This window comes from Microchirus variegatus (genome assembly GCF_963457635.1).
Source record: "Microchirus variegatus genome assembly, chromosome: 14".
NCBI classification, from domain to species: Eukaryota; Metazoa; Chordata; class Actinopteri; order Pleuronectiformes; family Soleidae; genus Microchirus; species Microchirus variegatus.
In genome coordinates this window covers 26158118-26174807 of record NC_139815.1, presented here as the reverse complement: position 1 = coordinate 26174807, position 16690 = coordinate 26158118, and the positions used below count along the sequence as shown (strand labels likewise).

The 16690-nt window shown below is 40.2% G+C and overlaps 1 protein-coding gene across 1 annotated transcript in view; it reads right to left on the bottom strand.

Annotated features, from left to right (window-relative positions):
- The window catches only part of cdkl5 (cyclin dependent kinase like 5), a gene marked incomplete at its 3' end in the record, with an annotated part of 45344 nt that overhangs the window by 10656 nt on the left and 17998 nt on the right, over window positions 1-16690 (bottom strand). Inside the window, exons 3-12 of the mRNA XM_083900825.1 lie at window positions 16396-16441; window positions 16170-16306; window positions 14628-14748; window positions 12315-12374; window positions 11418-11508; window positions 9764-9866; window positions 6382-6468; window positions 4400-4480; window positions 3595-3770; window positions 1926-2779 (exon numbers count right to left, since the gene is read on the bottom strand). Of these exons, the coding sequence (XP_083756951.1) occupies window positions 1926-2779; window positions 3595-3770; window positions 4400-4480; window positions 6382-6468; window positions 9764-9866; window positions 11418-11508; window positions 12315-12374; window positions 14628-14748; window positions 16170-16306; window positions 16396-16441 (1756 nt within the window). The remainder of the gene's footprint in view (window positions 1-1925; window positions 2780-3594; window positions 3771-4399; window positions 4481-6381; window positions 6469-9763; window positions 9867-11417; window positions 11509-12314; window positions 12375-14627; window positions 14749-16169; window positions 16307-16395; window positions 16442-16690) is intronic.

Genomic DNA, 16690 nt, shown 5'->3' with positions numbered 1-16690 from the left:
CCAAAAAACAACTGTTCTACAAACCAACAGACATAGTACATGTATACCAGGCAGTATTTATATAAAATAATATGTCGACAAACTCTCTTTGTTGGTTGTTTTCATAAAAAGTGAAGATGGTGGACAAACAAACAGGATGTGACAACAGAGCGATGGGAAAACAACAGACAACGGATTCCGCGACCACGAAACATCAGGTACAGAATCTAATCATCTAAAGAGCTCTGATTTTAAAGCTTTCTTTTGAGAAGAACAAATGAAAATGTATCAGAGAGTTGAAAGATGTCAGGTTACTGCAGGTCTGGAATAATGTCCATACTTGGGAAAAATAGATCTCTTACAGCATGAAACTGTCACTGGTGCTGTTCATTTTTGGTTTTTGGCTTGGTATAAACAAACATGTCATATTTTCCTACCTATCTCTGCCTGAATTATTGTTTTTGTGTTTGAGTTGTGCATTTAAAGTCCTCATCTTAGATGACACTTGATATTTGTGGCACAACAGTTGTTTACCTTAGCGAGACGGAAGAGTGTGAAGAGCGAGGTTTGTGCTCTTTACGCAAATCATGTAAAAACCATGTCAGACGGTTTGAAAATTGCCAATTAAATTTCTATAACTTGACAAATCAGTGACACATCTGTGGTGTCCAAGATCTGATTTGTTTAACTTCTGCCTCCGTATTTACTGCACTTAAAGTGCAAAGTGTTAACAGATCGTGTGATGTCCAATTAACATTAATGAGGTTTATAACTTACTTGTACTGCAGTTACTTCAACGTCCATGTCATAAATCACATTCAGAAAACTGGTATTTTAGGGAGGACTCATATTATAACCTATTTCTCCAAGTTAACCCAGTTCCCTGGTGTCCTAATGAACATGTCTGTGACATACTTTGGTCAAAATACCTTAAGGATGAAGCAGCACGTCTGCACTCACATATTTTTTAGAGACTTAAGGCCACATTATACTTCTCCGACTGCGTATGCGTTATCCGTCTGCGTCACCACGGAGACGCCTCAAGCCTTTATACTTCTGCGTCGTGGTGACGGACACGCGCTGCAATTTCCCGCCCGATCAGTAGAGGTCGCTGCGCAAGGTTGTTCTGCTTCAGGCTTCAGTGAGCAATGGCGTCCGAGAAAGAAAGAGAGAAAAAGACTGTTGTTGTTGAAACAGTGGCCGTTTCTCACTTTTCTGTGTCACGGAACGCAGTTTTAAGATAATTTGAGGCGAGAAATTGGCCATTTAGAGTCTAAACATGTGCTGTGTGTGTTAAGATATGACGTATTTATAGTTTGGCAGCGGCGTTATCAGCGGGGATCAGCTCCGCCTCTGTGGACGCTCGGTGCTCACTGTGAGCCGGAACAGAGCAGCTTAGCTCGGCCTGTCCTGAGGACCAATCGCAGCTCTTGCCGTCTCCGTTGTCCTTTAAAGGAGTGACGGACACTTAAAAAATATTCCGTGCAGTCGGAGACGACGTAGAGGCTCTTCGACAGACTCTGCGTCGACGCAGAGTCTCTGCGTAACCTACGCAGAGCACTTTACGCAGAAGTATGAATTGGGCTTAAGCGGAGCTCCGCGAGACAACTATTCCAGTAATTTATCATTGTGACGTAGTGCGGAAGTCAACATCGCGTGTTTCATCTCCTGTACTTAGACTGAGGTGGACCACAAAAACATGAGTGATCAGTCATCTTTTTTCACACTCGCCTACTCATAGGGCCTCCAGAGTCCCAAATATAGGTATTATAAGATTTAAAAAGTTTATTTTGCATAATATGTCCCCTTTAATCTCCAAGATTTATCAAAGGATATGTCTAAAATATCTGGTGTATTTAGCGACAGCACTGCTGAAAGATTGTGAGCCTGAATCACAACCGTTCATTGGTATTTCAGTTCAGTCACAGTGTCAGACGGAGTCCTACCTGGTGTTAAGGGTTTATGTCTGGACTTGTGTCTGGACGATGAGTCCAGTGTGCTGCTCTCCATCCGGGCGTTGCCACTGCTACGGGAGGCGGGACTGTGCCCGGATCGGTCGCTGTGTCGGGTGGAGGGGCTGCCGGGCGGCACCTGGGGACCCGCGGGGGCGTTGAGGTCTAAACAGCTGGCGGGGAAGAAGCGGGCGCTGGGTCCCACCCCCGCCGTCGCGTTGGCGTTGGGGTCGTCCGGGTGGAGTCGGCCGTCGCTCAGGTTCCCGACAGATTTGGCGTCGCTCAGTGCGCTGTGGCTCTTGGACAGGCTGAGATAGGAGGCCGAACTCTTAGAAGACGAGGACATGGACCCGTGGGCAGAGTCGGCCATGCTGTGAGAATGTCGTCCGTGTTGTTTCTCGGCTCCAGACTGCAGTGTGTTGGTCTTGTTTTCTAAGAATGTGTGGCGGCCTTGCTGCTGCTGCTGCTGCTGCTGCTGCTGCTGCTGCTGCTGCTGCTGCTGAGAGCGGGAGGAGCTGGGTTTGCTGTGGCCATATTTTATCCCATGGTCTGACGTCTTTGGAGACGGTCCCATGCTGAAATCAAACTCTGTTTTGCCCTTGGGTTCTTTGGGACTGAGGAGGTGTGGCAGGTTGTTGTTGGCCAGGTCTTTGCTGGACGAGGCAGAGCGATTGAGGGTCTGGGACATGTACTGGGCCTTGGGATGGAGCGTGGGACTTAAACTGGACGGGGTGGGTTTGTTACCGTTGAGGAAGCTCTCGTTGCCGAGGTGATGGAGGTCCCCGTGTCGAGGCAGGCTCGAACACTCTTTGCTGTTGGTGCGACGGCTTGAGCTCTTACTGTGACTCCTGCAGAGGCACAGATGTTGTGTTTCAAAGTTATATAGTGTATCAGTTTTCCACTCATTTCAACCTTTCCTGAACAGCATAGTACTTTTCATAGTCACAGTCTATGTTCTAAATATTTCCAGAGTGAAGTTGAGTCCAAGCTTTGCCTGCATTTTCCTAAAAATCAAAGTATAGAAAACTCTTTGCTGTAAAACCATTAAAAAAAACAAAAAACATATGTACCCACATGTTTCAACCTCAAATCTTTATCTGGCTGTTAAGAACTGAGGCCAGTGGTGTTCCGATATTGGAATTTCAAGAGATTGTCTACAAAATAAAGCAGATGGCAGCAAGTTTGACCCAACACTTAGCAAAGTAAAGATTAGTAATCCCAGTCGGTCATCCTAAATAAACTACCAGGAGTGTGTGGTGTTATTTTTATATGCGGATATGCTGCCCTCTGCTGGCAGTTGCTGTTTCCACTTCACTGTTTGGCTTCAGGTCGGGACGTTTCTAGGTGTCAATGTTCCTGTTTACGTCCTCCAGCCAATAACAGCAAGGGGGATTACTCAATATCAGAAGGTGCGATAATGCCAAAGAAACAAAAGTTTAGTTTGTCTCAACACTGAGCAGACAAGACTTTCAGAAACCAGAGTAAAACTGGAATTGGCTTTCATGTGCTAAAGGAAATCTAAAGGAGAGAATCAGGATAATGGACGACATGGAGTATCAGTGTTTCTACAACAAGGTCAAAGCAACACTCATTAAATGCACAATGTCCCCACGATGTTGCTCAATAATTCCATAATATGATATATAATAAGTGACGGTCTGACCTTGTAGGAACTGTGTTCTCTCCGTGATGGTGTGTTTTCCTCTTGGAGGATCGCGGCGGGTTTGGAGATGCAGGAGTCGGCCTCTCTCTCTCCACCTGCCTCAGAGGCTGGAAGACGGAATGGTTCAAACTCTGCTCCGTCAAAAACCGCTCGGTAGGATTGAGCAGGAGTAGATTCTGAGGATTTAAAGAGATGAACGTGAAGGGAGTCTTTCCTTCTACTTAAAAAGGTAAGGGACAGAGTTGAGTGGAATTTTCTGGATGTAGGTTATGGCAAATTGATGATGGTGATATGGATTCAGGAATTTTCAAATGATTGTTAACCATGTATGGAGAGCGTATTGACACTGAGGAAAACCGAGCAGCAGAATACAAATATTCCTAGTTCATAGTAAAAAAAGATAATGAAAATATGACAAGAATCAGAATCGGCTGTTTATCACAGATCGTCTGACTCGTTCTTCTCGTAGAAGCTCAGCTTCCCTTGATCTCAATGAGACGTAACAGGAAATGTTTATTTCCCTGTGATGAGCGAGGCGGTGATTAGATTAATGCGGCAAAATCATCACTTCCAGGGAAGCTCGGGGTCTCTGGGAGTCCATGGAGCAGTGGGCGGGATCAGTGGGTGCATAATGATTGGAGGAAACACTTTTTGATTGACAGCGTTGTTGAAACATACACAATGTACACAGAGTTTGTGAATGTATGTAAAAATAACTGGGGCCTGAAATGAGCTTCCTCTGTTTCCTCAGTGCATGGGTCGGTTAGTTTGAGGGAGAGATTGTGTTTGTATATCTTTATTTTACCTTCATCAGATCCAACATCAAACCAGTCAAGATGCCTTGGTACCTTCTCTCCAGAGTCTGAGGATGAGTAACTGAGGGAAACTGAGAAAACACACACACACACACACAGGATTTCCAATATAGTATGCATAGTATGCGGAAATCTATCACCGGCTCCTTCAAAACAAACACAAACAAACGCACACGCAGTTTTCCATTTTGACAGCAGAATCAAACCATTCACCCTTAGCCTTTAGCTCTAAACTTAGCTTCTCCCTCATTAGGACCAGGTTTTGGTCTCCATGAGGACCACTGTGCGAAATACAGGGGGGTCTGGGGGGGTTAGACCCCCCTGATTAACATTCAAGACCCCCTGAAAGCCTCAAATGCAACATTTTAGGGGGGTCTAAACGATACCGACTATTATCATGGTGAATGTCATGGTGAAGTGTATCAGGGCAAATGGACCATGTCCTGATTTTCAAAAATTAATTAAAATTATTCCTTAAGAGATATGCAAATATTTTTAACGGATCCTTGTTCAGGATGATACCGACTATTATGATGGTAAATTTCAAGTCATTCCGAGATACTTTTTGTTTTTGAGAAGAAAAGTCAGCTCTCTGTCAAAGTGTATCAGGGTAAATGGATTATTTCCTGATTTTCAAAAATTCATTTAAATTATTCCTTAAGAGTTTTGCTAACATTTTCAACTGATCCATGTTCAGGGCAACACTGACTATTATGATGGTAAATTTCAAGTCATTCCGAGATACTTTTTGTTTTTGAGAAGAAAGTCAGCTCACTGTCGAAGTGGATTAGGGCAAATGGATAATGTCCTAATTTTCAAAAATTCATTAAAATTATTCCTTAATAGATATGCAAATATTTTCAACAGATCCTTGTTCAGGGCGATAAAGACTATTATCATGGTAAATTTCAAGTCATTCCAAAATACTTTTTGTTTTTGAGAAGAAAGTCAGCTCACTGTCAAAGTGTATCAGGGTAAATGGATCATTTCCTGATTTTCAAAAATTCATTAAAATTATTCCTTAAGAGATATGCAAATATTTTCAACTGATCCTTGTTCAGGGTGATGCCGACTATTATGATGGTAAATTTCAAGTCATTCGAGATACTTTTTGTTTTTGAGAAGAAAAGTCAGCTCTCTGTCAAAGTGTATCAGGGTAAATGGATTATTTCCTGTTTTTCAAAAATTAATTAAAATTATTCCTTAAGAGATTTGCAAATATTTTCAACGGATCCTTGTTCAGAGCGATAAAGACTATTATGATGGTAAATTTCAAGTCATTCTGAGATACTTTTTGTTTTTGAGAAGAAAGTCAGCTCACTGTCAAAGTGTATCAGGGCAAATGGATTATTTCCTGATTTTCAAAAATTCATTAAAATTATTCCTTAAGAGATATGCAAATATTTTCAACAGATCCATGTTCAGGATGATAACGACTATTATCATGGTAAATTTCAAGTCATTCCGAGATACTTTTTGTTTTTGAGAAGAAAGTCAGCTCACTATCAAAGTGCATCAGGGCAAATGGATAATGTCCTGATTTTCAAAAATTCATTGAAATTATTCCTTAAGAGGACGGTGCGAAATACGGGGGGGGTCTGTGTTTATTAGTGTTGTGCAACAAATGGGAGATGGGGACCCCCCCCGATTGTTAATGGGTATTTCGCACACTGATGAGGACTACTGGTCCTGACGAGGTCACTCATTATACCTGGAGAAGTTCCTACAGAGATAACAAACACGAGCACAAGCACATAATGCACACATGCAAGGTCTTACTGAGCCTCTCGGGACATTGTTTCTCTACTAAACTGAACGCCAACCACCCTAACTCATGAGTCACAGCAATCCACTCAGTCATGGTGCTGGGAACACTGCCACGAGAGAGAGACAGAGAGAGAGAGACTGAAAACAAAGAGGAGGAGGTAGATAAAGAAAGAGCCGAGAGAGAAAAGGAATATGCGTTTCCTACCCTGATTCCATGAAACCTCGGGTTGTTGTAGAAGAGTTTCATCTGCTCTGCAGGGAGTGGACCCAGAACCTTCTGGATGGTGAAGAGCTGATGATGAAATAAAGCACCATCATAGTTAACCCCGTGACGGTTGACACTCCTGCTGCACCATTAGTACAATTGATGACTAACCTCCTCCTTCAATTATGAATATTGAGCTGTGAAATTTCATTTTTTCGGACACGGTCGTCTCACCTCAAGGTCAAGGTTAAAGACGATGTTGTCAAATGCATCTGAACCCTGAAATCAAGACTTCACGTGGACAAGAGTTCCCTTTACTGTAAGTGCTAAATGCAGTGAAATGTGATCATCGTCTACTACATCTGTATCCATGACAACCGTGCTGATGAGGACCATGTGATCAAAAGCAACAGAGCAGCCACGGGGAAAAAAAAACTAAAACCGTGATCTGTTTTGATCAACTTTAATAATTAACTGCAATTTTTCTATATATATATTTTTTTACCGTATTTATTATACTTAAGGCTTTCACTTCTCCTGTATGACTTAAACATTCCACCTGTGAATGTCAGTGCAGTTTTAGCTCTGTTTTGGCTCACACTCGCTCCACAGTGAGAATGATGCTCCACAGAGTCGACACAGTGACCACGTCTGTGTGCTTGGTCATCGACAGTGACTCGGTTTTGTTTTTTTTACACGATCCACTGCTCATACACTCTAATCCTGTAGCTGTGAAAACACTGTCATGTGGACTGTAATAAGTCCATGGTTCTCAAACTGTGGTGCATGTACCACCAGTGGTACCTGTGAGCATCCGTTGGTGGTACTTGGGAGGAAAATCAGAAACTAGTGTATTTATATAGTCAATAATAATAAATTAGAGTCAGCTTATCTCTCGCTCCATCTTGACCTAATGTCACTATAGCAGTGTGTGAAGTATATGTGAGGAAGAAGAGGTTGATGATTGGGAATAAATCTGCCTCCTGTGAAAAGTCCGTAGCTGACTTTGCTCGACCTAAATTTACACCACTGTATTTTAACTTTTAATATATATATATATATATATATATATATCTATTTTAATATCCAGTATGTAAGGATTAGCGACTGCCTGGAAACTACAATGTCTGGAGCTTCTAGTTTTAAAGGTCCCATATTATACCCTATTAACCCAAGTTAAACTAGGAAGGCTATGGAACCCCTAAAACATGACTGAGTCTTGTTTTTTCACATTTTGGGGACTGGTATGGCCCACTGAGTCCCAAATATAAGTACTAAAAGATTACAAAGTTGATTTTGCACAATAGGGGACTTTTAAAAGATGAAAATGGATTTTGTTAGAGCACGAATCATGACTTGTTCTTTTATGAATTATGATTATCTGATTATTTTAAAAAATCTGTGTTACTCTGACCTCTTTCTCTCGTTATTGTACAAAATCAGGGGAGTGCAAACGGAAATGAAAAGACTTTTTCGGAAAAGGAATTTAATGTTATGAAAACGTGGTAATATGTTCCTCATTCTTTTGACAGTTTATCTTATCAGGGAAAGTGGTGATAATGAAGTAAGCCAAAGGGAACATGTCACCACAAATGAGTCTGTTTCCATTAATGTCACATTTCACTGTTCAAGATGAAAGATTGGACGTATTAATCCTCATTTGAATCAAAATGTATGAGCTGTTTTGTCTTATTTTCTTAATTTCTATTTGTATGAAATGCTTAATGCTTTTTTATTTACTGTAGAAACGTCTTGCACTTTGTCGTCAGGTAGATATATTGCCTCTTTAATTCACGTGCTGTGCTTTATTCGTCTCACAATGACAATAAAGGTAAACTTAAATATAAAGGAAATTTACTGGACCATTTTATTTCATATGATATAATAATATAATAATACAAAAACGAACATCTTTTGATCAAAACCATCAACATACAAAACAAGCACATTTCTCCTTGTCTGCAGATGTCGAGTCTAAAAAAGTTCCAAGTGTGATTTTTGCTTCACAAGGACACAAAACGCTGTTAAATGTTCCCTTTAAAAATAAGAATTTAACACTAAAAAAAAACAAATATCAAATCCAAATTGGCTCGTTCTCAAACGGAAGAATGGACAATGTCAGAAAATGTAAGAATCATTTTTAAGAAAAGGCTGCCAGTTCTTTAAAAGTGTGGAGCGACAGTCGCATTTAAAAATGTGTCCTTTTGGGTTGATTTGAATTATTTATTAAACACACACTGTTCTGAGAGTGGTCATTGAAATGCTGTTTCCCTAAATAGAAATACTGATTTCTATGAAGTTGTAGAGTTTTTGGAAAGACTTTGGCTAACGTAAGTACACAACTAAAAAACTATATTACATTAGTCCGGTGTCCAAAGTCCAATCGTAGCATTTGGACAGGCTTTATGTGACCCCTTAACTTTTCCCTTTTTTTAAATGTATTGTTAGGAGCTGCCAGAGAGATCTAACAGAATGAATAAATCACTGAAGTCCAAGTTGCTATTTCACTCTTGGCAGTGTCATGGTCGCCACTGCAATTAAAAACAGAAAGGTTGCCAAGGAAAGGAGGGCCCACTACTTCCTGGATGAAGTAGGACATAGAGGAGGGGAGGTCATTAAATGCAAGTGGCTTGCATTTAATTAGTCATTTAAACAAAGGTCATTGTTATGCAGTAAATCTTTTTTTTTTTTTTTCAATGCAGTGCATTTGTATACGACATAATTATAATCTTGGCCCTTAAAAAACACTGGACACCCCAGCTTTAGTGTCAAATTTTAGCTATTTCAAAGCAGAAATCTCACATATTATACCTTAAACTGCCCTTAAGCCTTTAACAGCTAAGCCTCAAAATCTCCCTCTGGATTTTGTTTTTGCTTATTTTAACCATTACAGGTTTTATTTTGCAGAACAACTTTCAATATCTGGCAGTTATTTACAAGTTATTGCATGTTAAAATGGTGAATTGACAATTTAAAATCAAGAAAAACAAATAGTTTTACTGTAGTGGTACGTGAACACGGAGACATGGAATGTGCGTGCTAAATATGAAATTTGATCAGTATAACACTTATTTAAATAGCATTTGTTTTTCTCTCAGTGTCCAAAATCAGGCCCAAAAATAGAAAAGTCTTTCCCACTTTATCCCTTTCTGGCGACAAAGACTCTGATTTGCCGGCTTCCCGCAACAGCGCAAGTCAAATTACCGTAATAACCACACGTTGGCTTTAACGTGCAACTTCTCAGCTTTCAGAAACCGTCTCAATTCCTCCCATAGCATAAACCGCCGCGTAATTATGGTGACGCAAAGTACACTTGCACGAACGTGTGTCGTCTGGATGATGAATTAACAACGGCTTAATGAGCTATTTGGGAGCCACCGACCTGATCAATCTCACTCTCCCCTGGAAACAAGGGCTGCCCATCACTCAGCTCCCCGAGGATACATCCCACAGACCACATGTCCACAGCTTTTCCATAGGGAGCCCTAGAACAACACAGAAAGAGATTAAATATAATGTGTGTAATGACGCTGCCTGTCAACCTTGTGCTTTAATCTCTGCGGTGAAGGAAGAAAACAAAACAAATGGCGACGATGGGAGCGAAGAGGAAACAAGATGGCGACTGTGATGATGTTCCTGAATAAAACACGGTATTTCTGGCTGCCGCGTGTCTCTGATGGAGAAGCTCCTGAGGAACGTGGTCAATATTGAGGGAAACGGAGCTGAGGAGTTCTGGTGAGAGATGGTGAGGAACTGGCGGCAGAGAAGCAGAGGAGCTGTGGCGTTGGAGGGAGAGAGAGTATTTGAGTGGGTGGCATTCAAACGCTGTCTCAATAAATGTTCCAGGGCATTTACTAAATCAGGCTACAGCAGCGTGAGCGAAGCTAGATGACGTTCGGCTGTCTCCAAGCTGGAGTGGACATTTGCTGCAGCAGGCACATCACAGGAGACGACCAAAAAAACTAATTTGATCTCGGGGATGGACGCGGCGCGTAGACAAAGGCTCGGGCTCAGAGTCTGCAGCAGGTGAATCATCGACACTTTTTTTTTTTTTTTTTGGTCGGAAACGCCAAACACCTGTTACACCCACTGATCTGAATTCACACAATGAGAATGAATCACATGAACATGCAAAGCACATCAAATCCTCAACTTGGCAGACAATGAAAGCACAATAATATGATTGTGTTAAAACATAGAGCTTGTTTTAATAGAACGTGCATCAGTTAAGAGTTTGAGGATAAGTTAAAACATGATTATTACACTCATTATTCAGAAATATTGTATGGAACTATAAAGGCTTTTATTAATAAATACATAATCAAATTTTACAGATTAGAGACGAGACAAAAAAAAAAATTGGACCCAAAATTTTGGGTCCAAAATTTGAAAAGAAATTGGACCCAAAATGTTTGGTCCAAAAATTGAAAAAAAAATTGGAAAAAAAATTGATGCAAAATTGTTGGTCTAAAATTTGAAAAAAAAACTGGACCCAAAATGTTTGGTCCAAAATTTGAAAAAAAATTTGCCGCAAAATTTTTGGTCAAAAACGTGGAAAAAAAAATTATGCAAAATTTTTGGTCCAAAATTTGAAAAAAAATTTGACCCAAAATGTTTGGTCCAAAATTTGAAGAAAAAAATTTGACCCAAAATGTTTGGTCCAAAATTTGAAAAAAAAATTGACAAAACACTTTTGGTCAAAAATGTGGAAAAAAAATTGACGCAAAATTTTTGGTCCAAAATTAGAAAAAAAAATTTTTACCCAAAATGTTTGGTCCAAAATTTGAAAAAAAATTTGACCCAAAATGTTTGGTCCAAAATTTGAAAAAAAAATTGACAAAAAAATTTTTGGTCAAAAATGTGGAAAAAAAAGTCATACTATATACTATGTCGTCCAAATTTATTTATTTTATTTTTTTTGACAAACAGAGTATAGCATGTTATAGCAACTTAAGGAAGTGATTTCAATGAAAACAAAGTGAGGACCGACCAAAATGTCCTCACTCCGTAAAAATGTCACACACTCGCAGACTCACCCCAGCAGCAGCTCAGGTGAGCGGTACCACCTCGTGGCCACATACTCGGTGTAGTTGGCGTCGGTTCCTTCAGACAGGTTACGAGCAAAACCTGATGCAGCGAAACATGAAATTACGTCCAAGACTGTGATGAATATACAAATAACATCAGGGTTCCCACAATCAAATTCAAGGACTTTCCAAGACCATTGATTTCCTTAAATTCAAGGACCGAATGTGCTGGCACAGCTTAAGACAGGGAGGGCAACTCGCCCCATGGTGTTCACTTTTATTGATTTGTCCTTGTTACAAGTTGGCGGCTTTATGTTGCTGTGGTGGACAGAGAATCCACTTTAAGCATGAAATATCACAACAAACAGAAATCCGGCTCGGAGAATAATAAACAAATCTCACCCCAGCTGACTCAGTGGGCATACATCGGCCAGCTATATAAACTTAAATAACTGTGTGATGTTGCAAAGACTCATCTAAATGTAGACTTAACACTCAGCAAAGTTAATGTTTTTCTGCGTAAACATCTGCCTATAAATTCACCTGACGTGCCTGAAATATAGTCTCCGTGTCTTCGTGTTGTGATGAGAGTCAACAGAGTAAACATGTACAGTGTTGTCCTGGCTCCACTGGGAGAGAACTGATCTGTCTGCTACACAACTTACAGGGTGACAAATTAAAGGTGTGAATGTTCACGGTGAACTGAGCCCAAGAACTAAACTGGCCAAAACAAAATCACTGATAAAAATAAACCAAGCAAACGGCACACGGGGGAAAAAAAGGAGATCACTGCATAAGAAGTAATCTGCACATATGGATGAGTGTTGGAAAAGGTGATCGAATAACTCCATTTTCACAATTCAAACTGTAAAATATATATATAACACCAGAGCAAAAAAAACTCACCAAAGTCGCAGAGTTTGAGAATGTCCTCAGAGCTGATGAGGAGATTCTCAGGTTTGATATCTGAGACAAAGACACAGACACAAGTTTATCAACAAGACCTTTGACCTTTGGGATGAGCCCATACGATAAAATCCTATATAATCCAAAAATCCTCTAAAAATATAACCATAAAAGAATATGTGTAACACAGTGGGAGAATTGTGGCTTTAGAATAGCATTAAATGGCACAAATGTGTTGATACTCATATGTGTCAATGCACTGACATTCATTGTTATACGTAATACTAAAAAAACACACACACACACATTGCAGTTTTTTTAAATAACTAACAGAATATTAATATTGTTGGGGGAAAAAACAACAACCTTTAATTGGCTTTTGGTTGACATTTTGTGGACTGACGCAGTCGCCCCTTAAAGCTACAGTGACCTTTAGTGATTTTTGTTGTCATTGTTGTTAGTATTCTGCCTCGGTTTGGTCTTTGTCAACGGAAACACTGTCACATTATTTGTGTTCCGTGTGCTCTGGGGAGAGAATCTGTGTCTATGTCTATTTATCCTCAAAAAAACAAAAAACTTTTTTGAACAATAGAAGTCACTTGTTAAACTTTTGTCGTGGGACACGCCTTTGTCTTAATTTAACAAATCACTTCCTGTGTGCAGTGTAGTTGTGTAAGTGGTGTGTTAATATTTAAAAGTTATGCACAACAACAGTTTCTGCAGCCAACGCCTCCATGTTGCCGCAGCAGATACTGTCTATTGTTCTAATAATACAAGTGCCATTCATTTACACGCCCACATTTATAAACATAGGGTCCAGGTTGAGAAATGTTGGAATTCCCCTTTAAGGAACAACTTGTTCAGCTACGTCAGTATTTTATTTAAAAACTCAAAAAAGCTCTGGAAACTTTTCATGAATCACACAACACTCAAACCAATCCTCAGTGATTGTGAGAAGAGATGGATATCAATTAGAATTTAATTGTATTTTTCTGGGTTCTAATTTTTATGGCAGCGCATTGCGTTCATAAAAAAAAAATCTGAGTATTTATAAATATATATAAACATATATATATACTTTCCTGTTTTTCAGAGTAATTTTCCTGTTTTTTTAAGGAATTTATTTTGAGTAATTTCTTCCTGTTTTTCGGAGTTATTATTTTCCTGTTTTTCAGATATTTTTTTCAGTTTTCGGAATATTGTTTCTCCTGTTTTTCTGAGTACGTTTTCCGGAGTAATTTTTTTAAGAGAAACTCCAACCTGCAAGTGACTCCCATGCCTGCGTAAAGTTGACAAACTAATACCATGTGACTTAAAAACTATCTCCCAGTGTCTTAAACCCAGATCAAAGTACAACTTGATTAAACTAAACAAGCCGTCCATGTTGTTAACATTAATCGAGCTCTCAATAAAGGAATTCATGCTTTTACTGTTTCAAATGCTCTATAATCTCTAAATTATTGAGTAAATCAGAAAAAGATTACTCAGAAAAACCAACCATGGAAATAAATGATTCAGAAAAACAGAAATAATTACTCAAAAAAAATCAAACCAAATGAAATTAAGTAAAAAGTAAAAAAAATCTAAAATAAATGTCCGTCAGAGCTGTAATAAAAGAAATGTAAGAAAACTAAAGTGTATCCAGGGCACACCATGTACCTGCATGTTAGAGATATAATTAATTCAACAGTTTTATTTGAAAAAAAATCAGCCTTTTCTGATGGTAAACACGTTTTCCGTCTGGAACAACAGTGTCTCCTGCAGCAGCAGTAGAGGTGAGGCTGACGATGGAGGCCTGCGTGCATGACTATGAAAAGGTCTCCAGGTGTGAGTGTGTCAGCCTGCCACACTCACACAGGAGATAATGACGGCGACTGTGGTGAAACAGTCGGTGGTCTCGCTGTGCTGAGGCAGAGACGGCGGTGGTGGGAGGTCGCATGAGAAAAGAAAAACCTCCTCACAGGTAGACACCAACTCTCCTTGTAGACATATTTATTTATATGTTAATATCTTTTTTTTTTTTTTTTTTAAACTGCAGAACAGATGGGGAGCAGGGAGAGTTGGAAGCAACAGACAGGAAGTCAGCTTGAAAACCACATTAAGTGACATTGATATTTTTGCGGAAGAGACATGGATACACTTCTAATCTAATCTAATCTAATCTAATCTAATCAGGTTTATTGTCATTTTTCTGTACGAGGACGTGATTCTCTAGGGATCCATAATAGATGTTTATGTTATAGGGGATAACAAAGTGGGAGCAAACATCCATAACAACAACACAATGATGTATTTAAAACCAACTCCTCTCACCTCTGTGAACTATCTCATTCTTGTGACACCAGTTGATGGCTTTGATGAGCTGGTAGATGTAGCTGCGGACTTTGTCGGGTGGCGCACCATTGGGCAGTTCCTCCAAAAGCTCCAGCATGTTCTGCAAAGAAACAACAACACATTCACTTTTTAAAGAACCTTTAGAACCTTGGGAAAAACCATTTAGGGTCACAGGATGAATTCTCGGGGTTGCCAGGTGATTGGAGGAATTGAAGTGATCAACTTTAGTTTAGCGTCACGATTGGTACGACTTCACTCTCATAATATGATGGAAGAAGATGATCAGAGCATCAAAAGAGCACTGGGAAAAAATGACAATAAACCTGATTAGATTAAGGTTAATTTTCTTTAACATGTAATTATTTGTCAAAATGAGGAAAGGCTGAATGAAAAGTAGGAAAAGGTGAGATGGAACAGTCCCAAATGTGTCCATGGGAGTGTGTTCTCAGCAGAAAGAGGCTCTGGTGCAGACCCAGGACAAGTTCGAAAGACTCTATGTCTTGGCAGGATTTATAACGCCTCAGTATCTGCCCTGGAGGAGTTGAAGAGGAGAGAGGACTGTCTGGCTTTTCCCTGCTCAAACTGCTGTCCCCATGACCCAGACCCAGATAAAACCGATGAAGACAAAAACTAGGATTTTCAGACTTGTCTTTGTATGTGGATCAGTCGTCTGTGCACTGTTTGCAGACTGTTTGGCGGAGAAATGGAGTTGGTTGTTTCCATCCATCCATCCATCTTCTCCCGCTTTATTCTCCACACTGGTGCCAATCTCGGCTCACCGAGGGTAAAAGGCGTGGTACACCCTGGACAGGTCGCCACATTGAGACAAACAACCATTCACTCTCACACCTACTGTCAATTTAGAGCGTCCAATTTGCCCAATACCCAAACCTGCATGTTTTTAGACTGTGGGAGGAAACCTGAGAACTCTTAGAACCCCCCCCCCCACACACACACACACACACACACAAGGAGAACATGCACACAACAGACTCCATGCAGAAATGCCCTTATTTCCTTGGATTTAATTTTTTTTAAGTAAAATCACTGAGCTCCAGCTGAGCATCACTAGATTCCAACTCCATCTGCTCTCCAATGTTTCTGCTACTGATCATTTATTCACTTAATCAGGTTGCGATTAATGTGATGAAATCCCATTTCTCATTCCTCATTTTGTGCAGCCTTTTTTTCGAGTCGTCTTTGATAAGCACAGATATTTAGTGCGGGAATTCCTCTCCCTGCTCTTTTTTACCCTGACAGGAGAGCGAGTGGAGACGCCGTACTTAAATGACTTGAGCACAGTATGAAAATAAAGCCTATCATGAAATAAACACTTGGCTGGAAACCCTGGCAACACAGTGGGGAATTCCATTATTCACCAACTGCATAGTTCATATGTTGCCATGGTGATGTCTAACTGAAGCAGCCTCAACATCCTGAAACTAGATACAGCAGAATAGTAATGTAAGAAATCAGTATGTGCACAGAGCACAGTGAAATAATAAGCGTCACTCGACTCACCCTCTCCACATATTCAAAGACAAGGTAGAGTTTCCCTCTCCTGCGAAAAGCCTCCTTCAGCTCCACGATGTTGTCCTGCTTCAGGGTCCGGAGCATCTTCAGCTCCCGGAGCGTCGTCTCCTTGACCTCCTCATTTTCTGTGGAGAAATAAAAAAGCATTAACACAGCTGATTGGCTCTTCCTCTGTCTCTTCCCTTTCCTGAAAACCTTTCAAACGTTCACTCACCCTCACTGTCTTTGAACTTCTTAATGGCCACCAGCTCATTGGTTTCCTGTGAAGACACAAGGACGTGACTTGAGTTCAGAAGAGAGAAAAACAACTTAAGAGTCAAACAAAATGCACCAGCGTTACACACTTGTGTGTAGCCTCTGTCACCCCTCGCACACTTTCTAATTTATGACCCAAACAGTGCAGTCTCTGTGACCTCGTTTTGTTCCTCCCCAACACTCCCCACTCTCACACTTTAAAAAAAAAGATTGTATCCAAGGATATTTGGAGCTGCGTGGTGAAGGAAACAGCA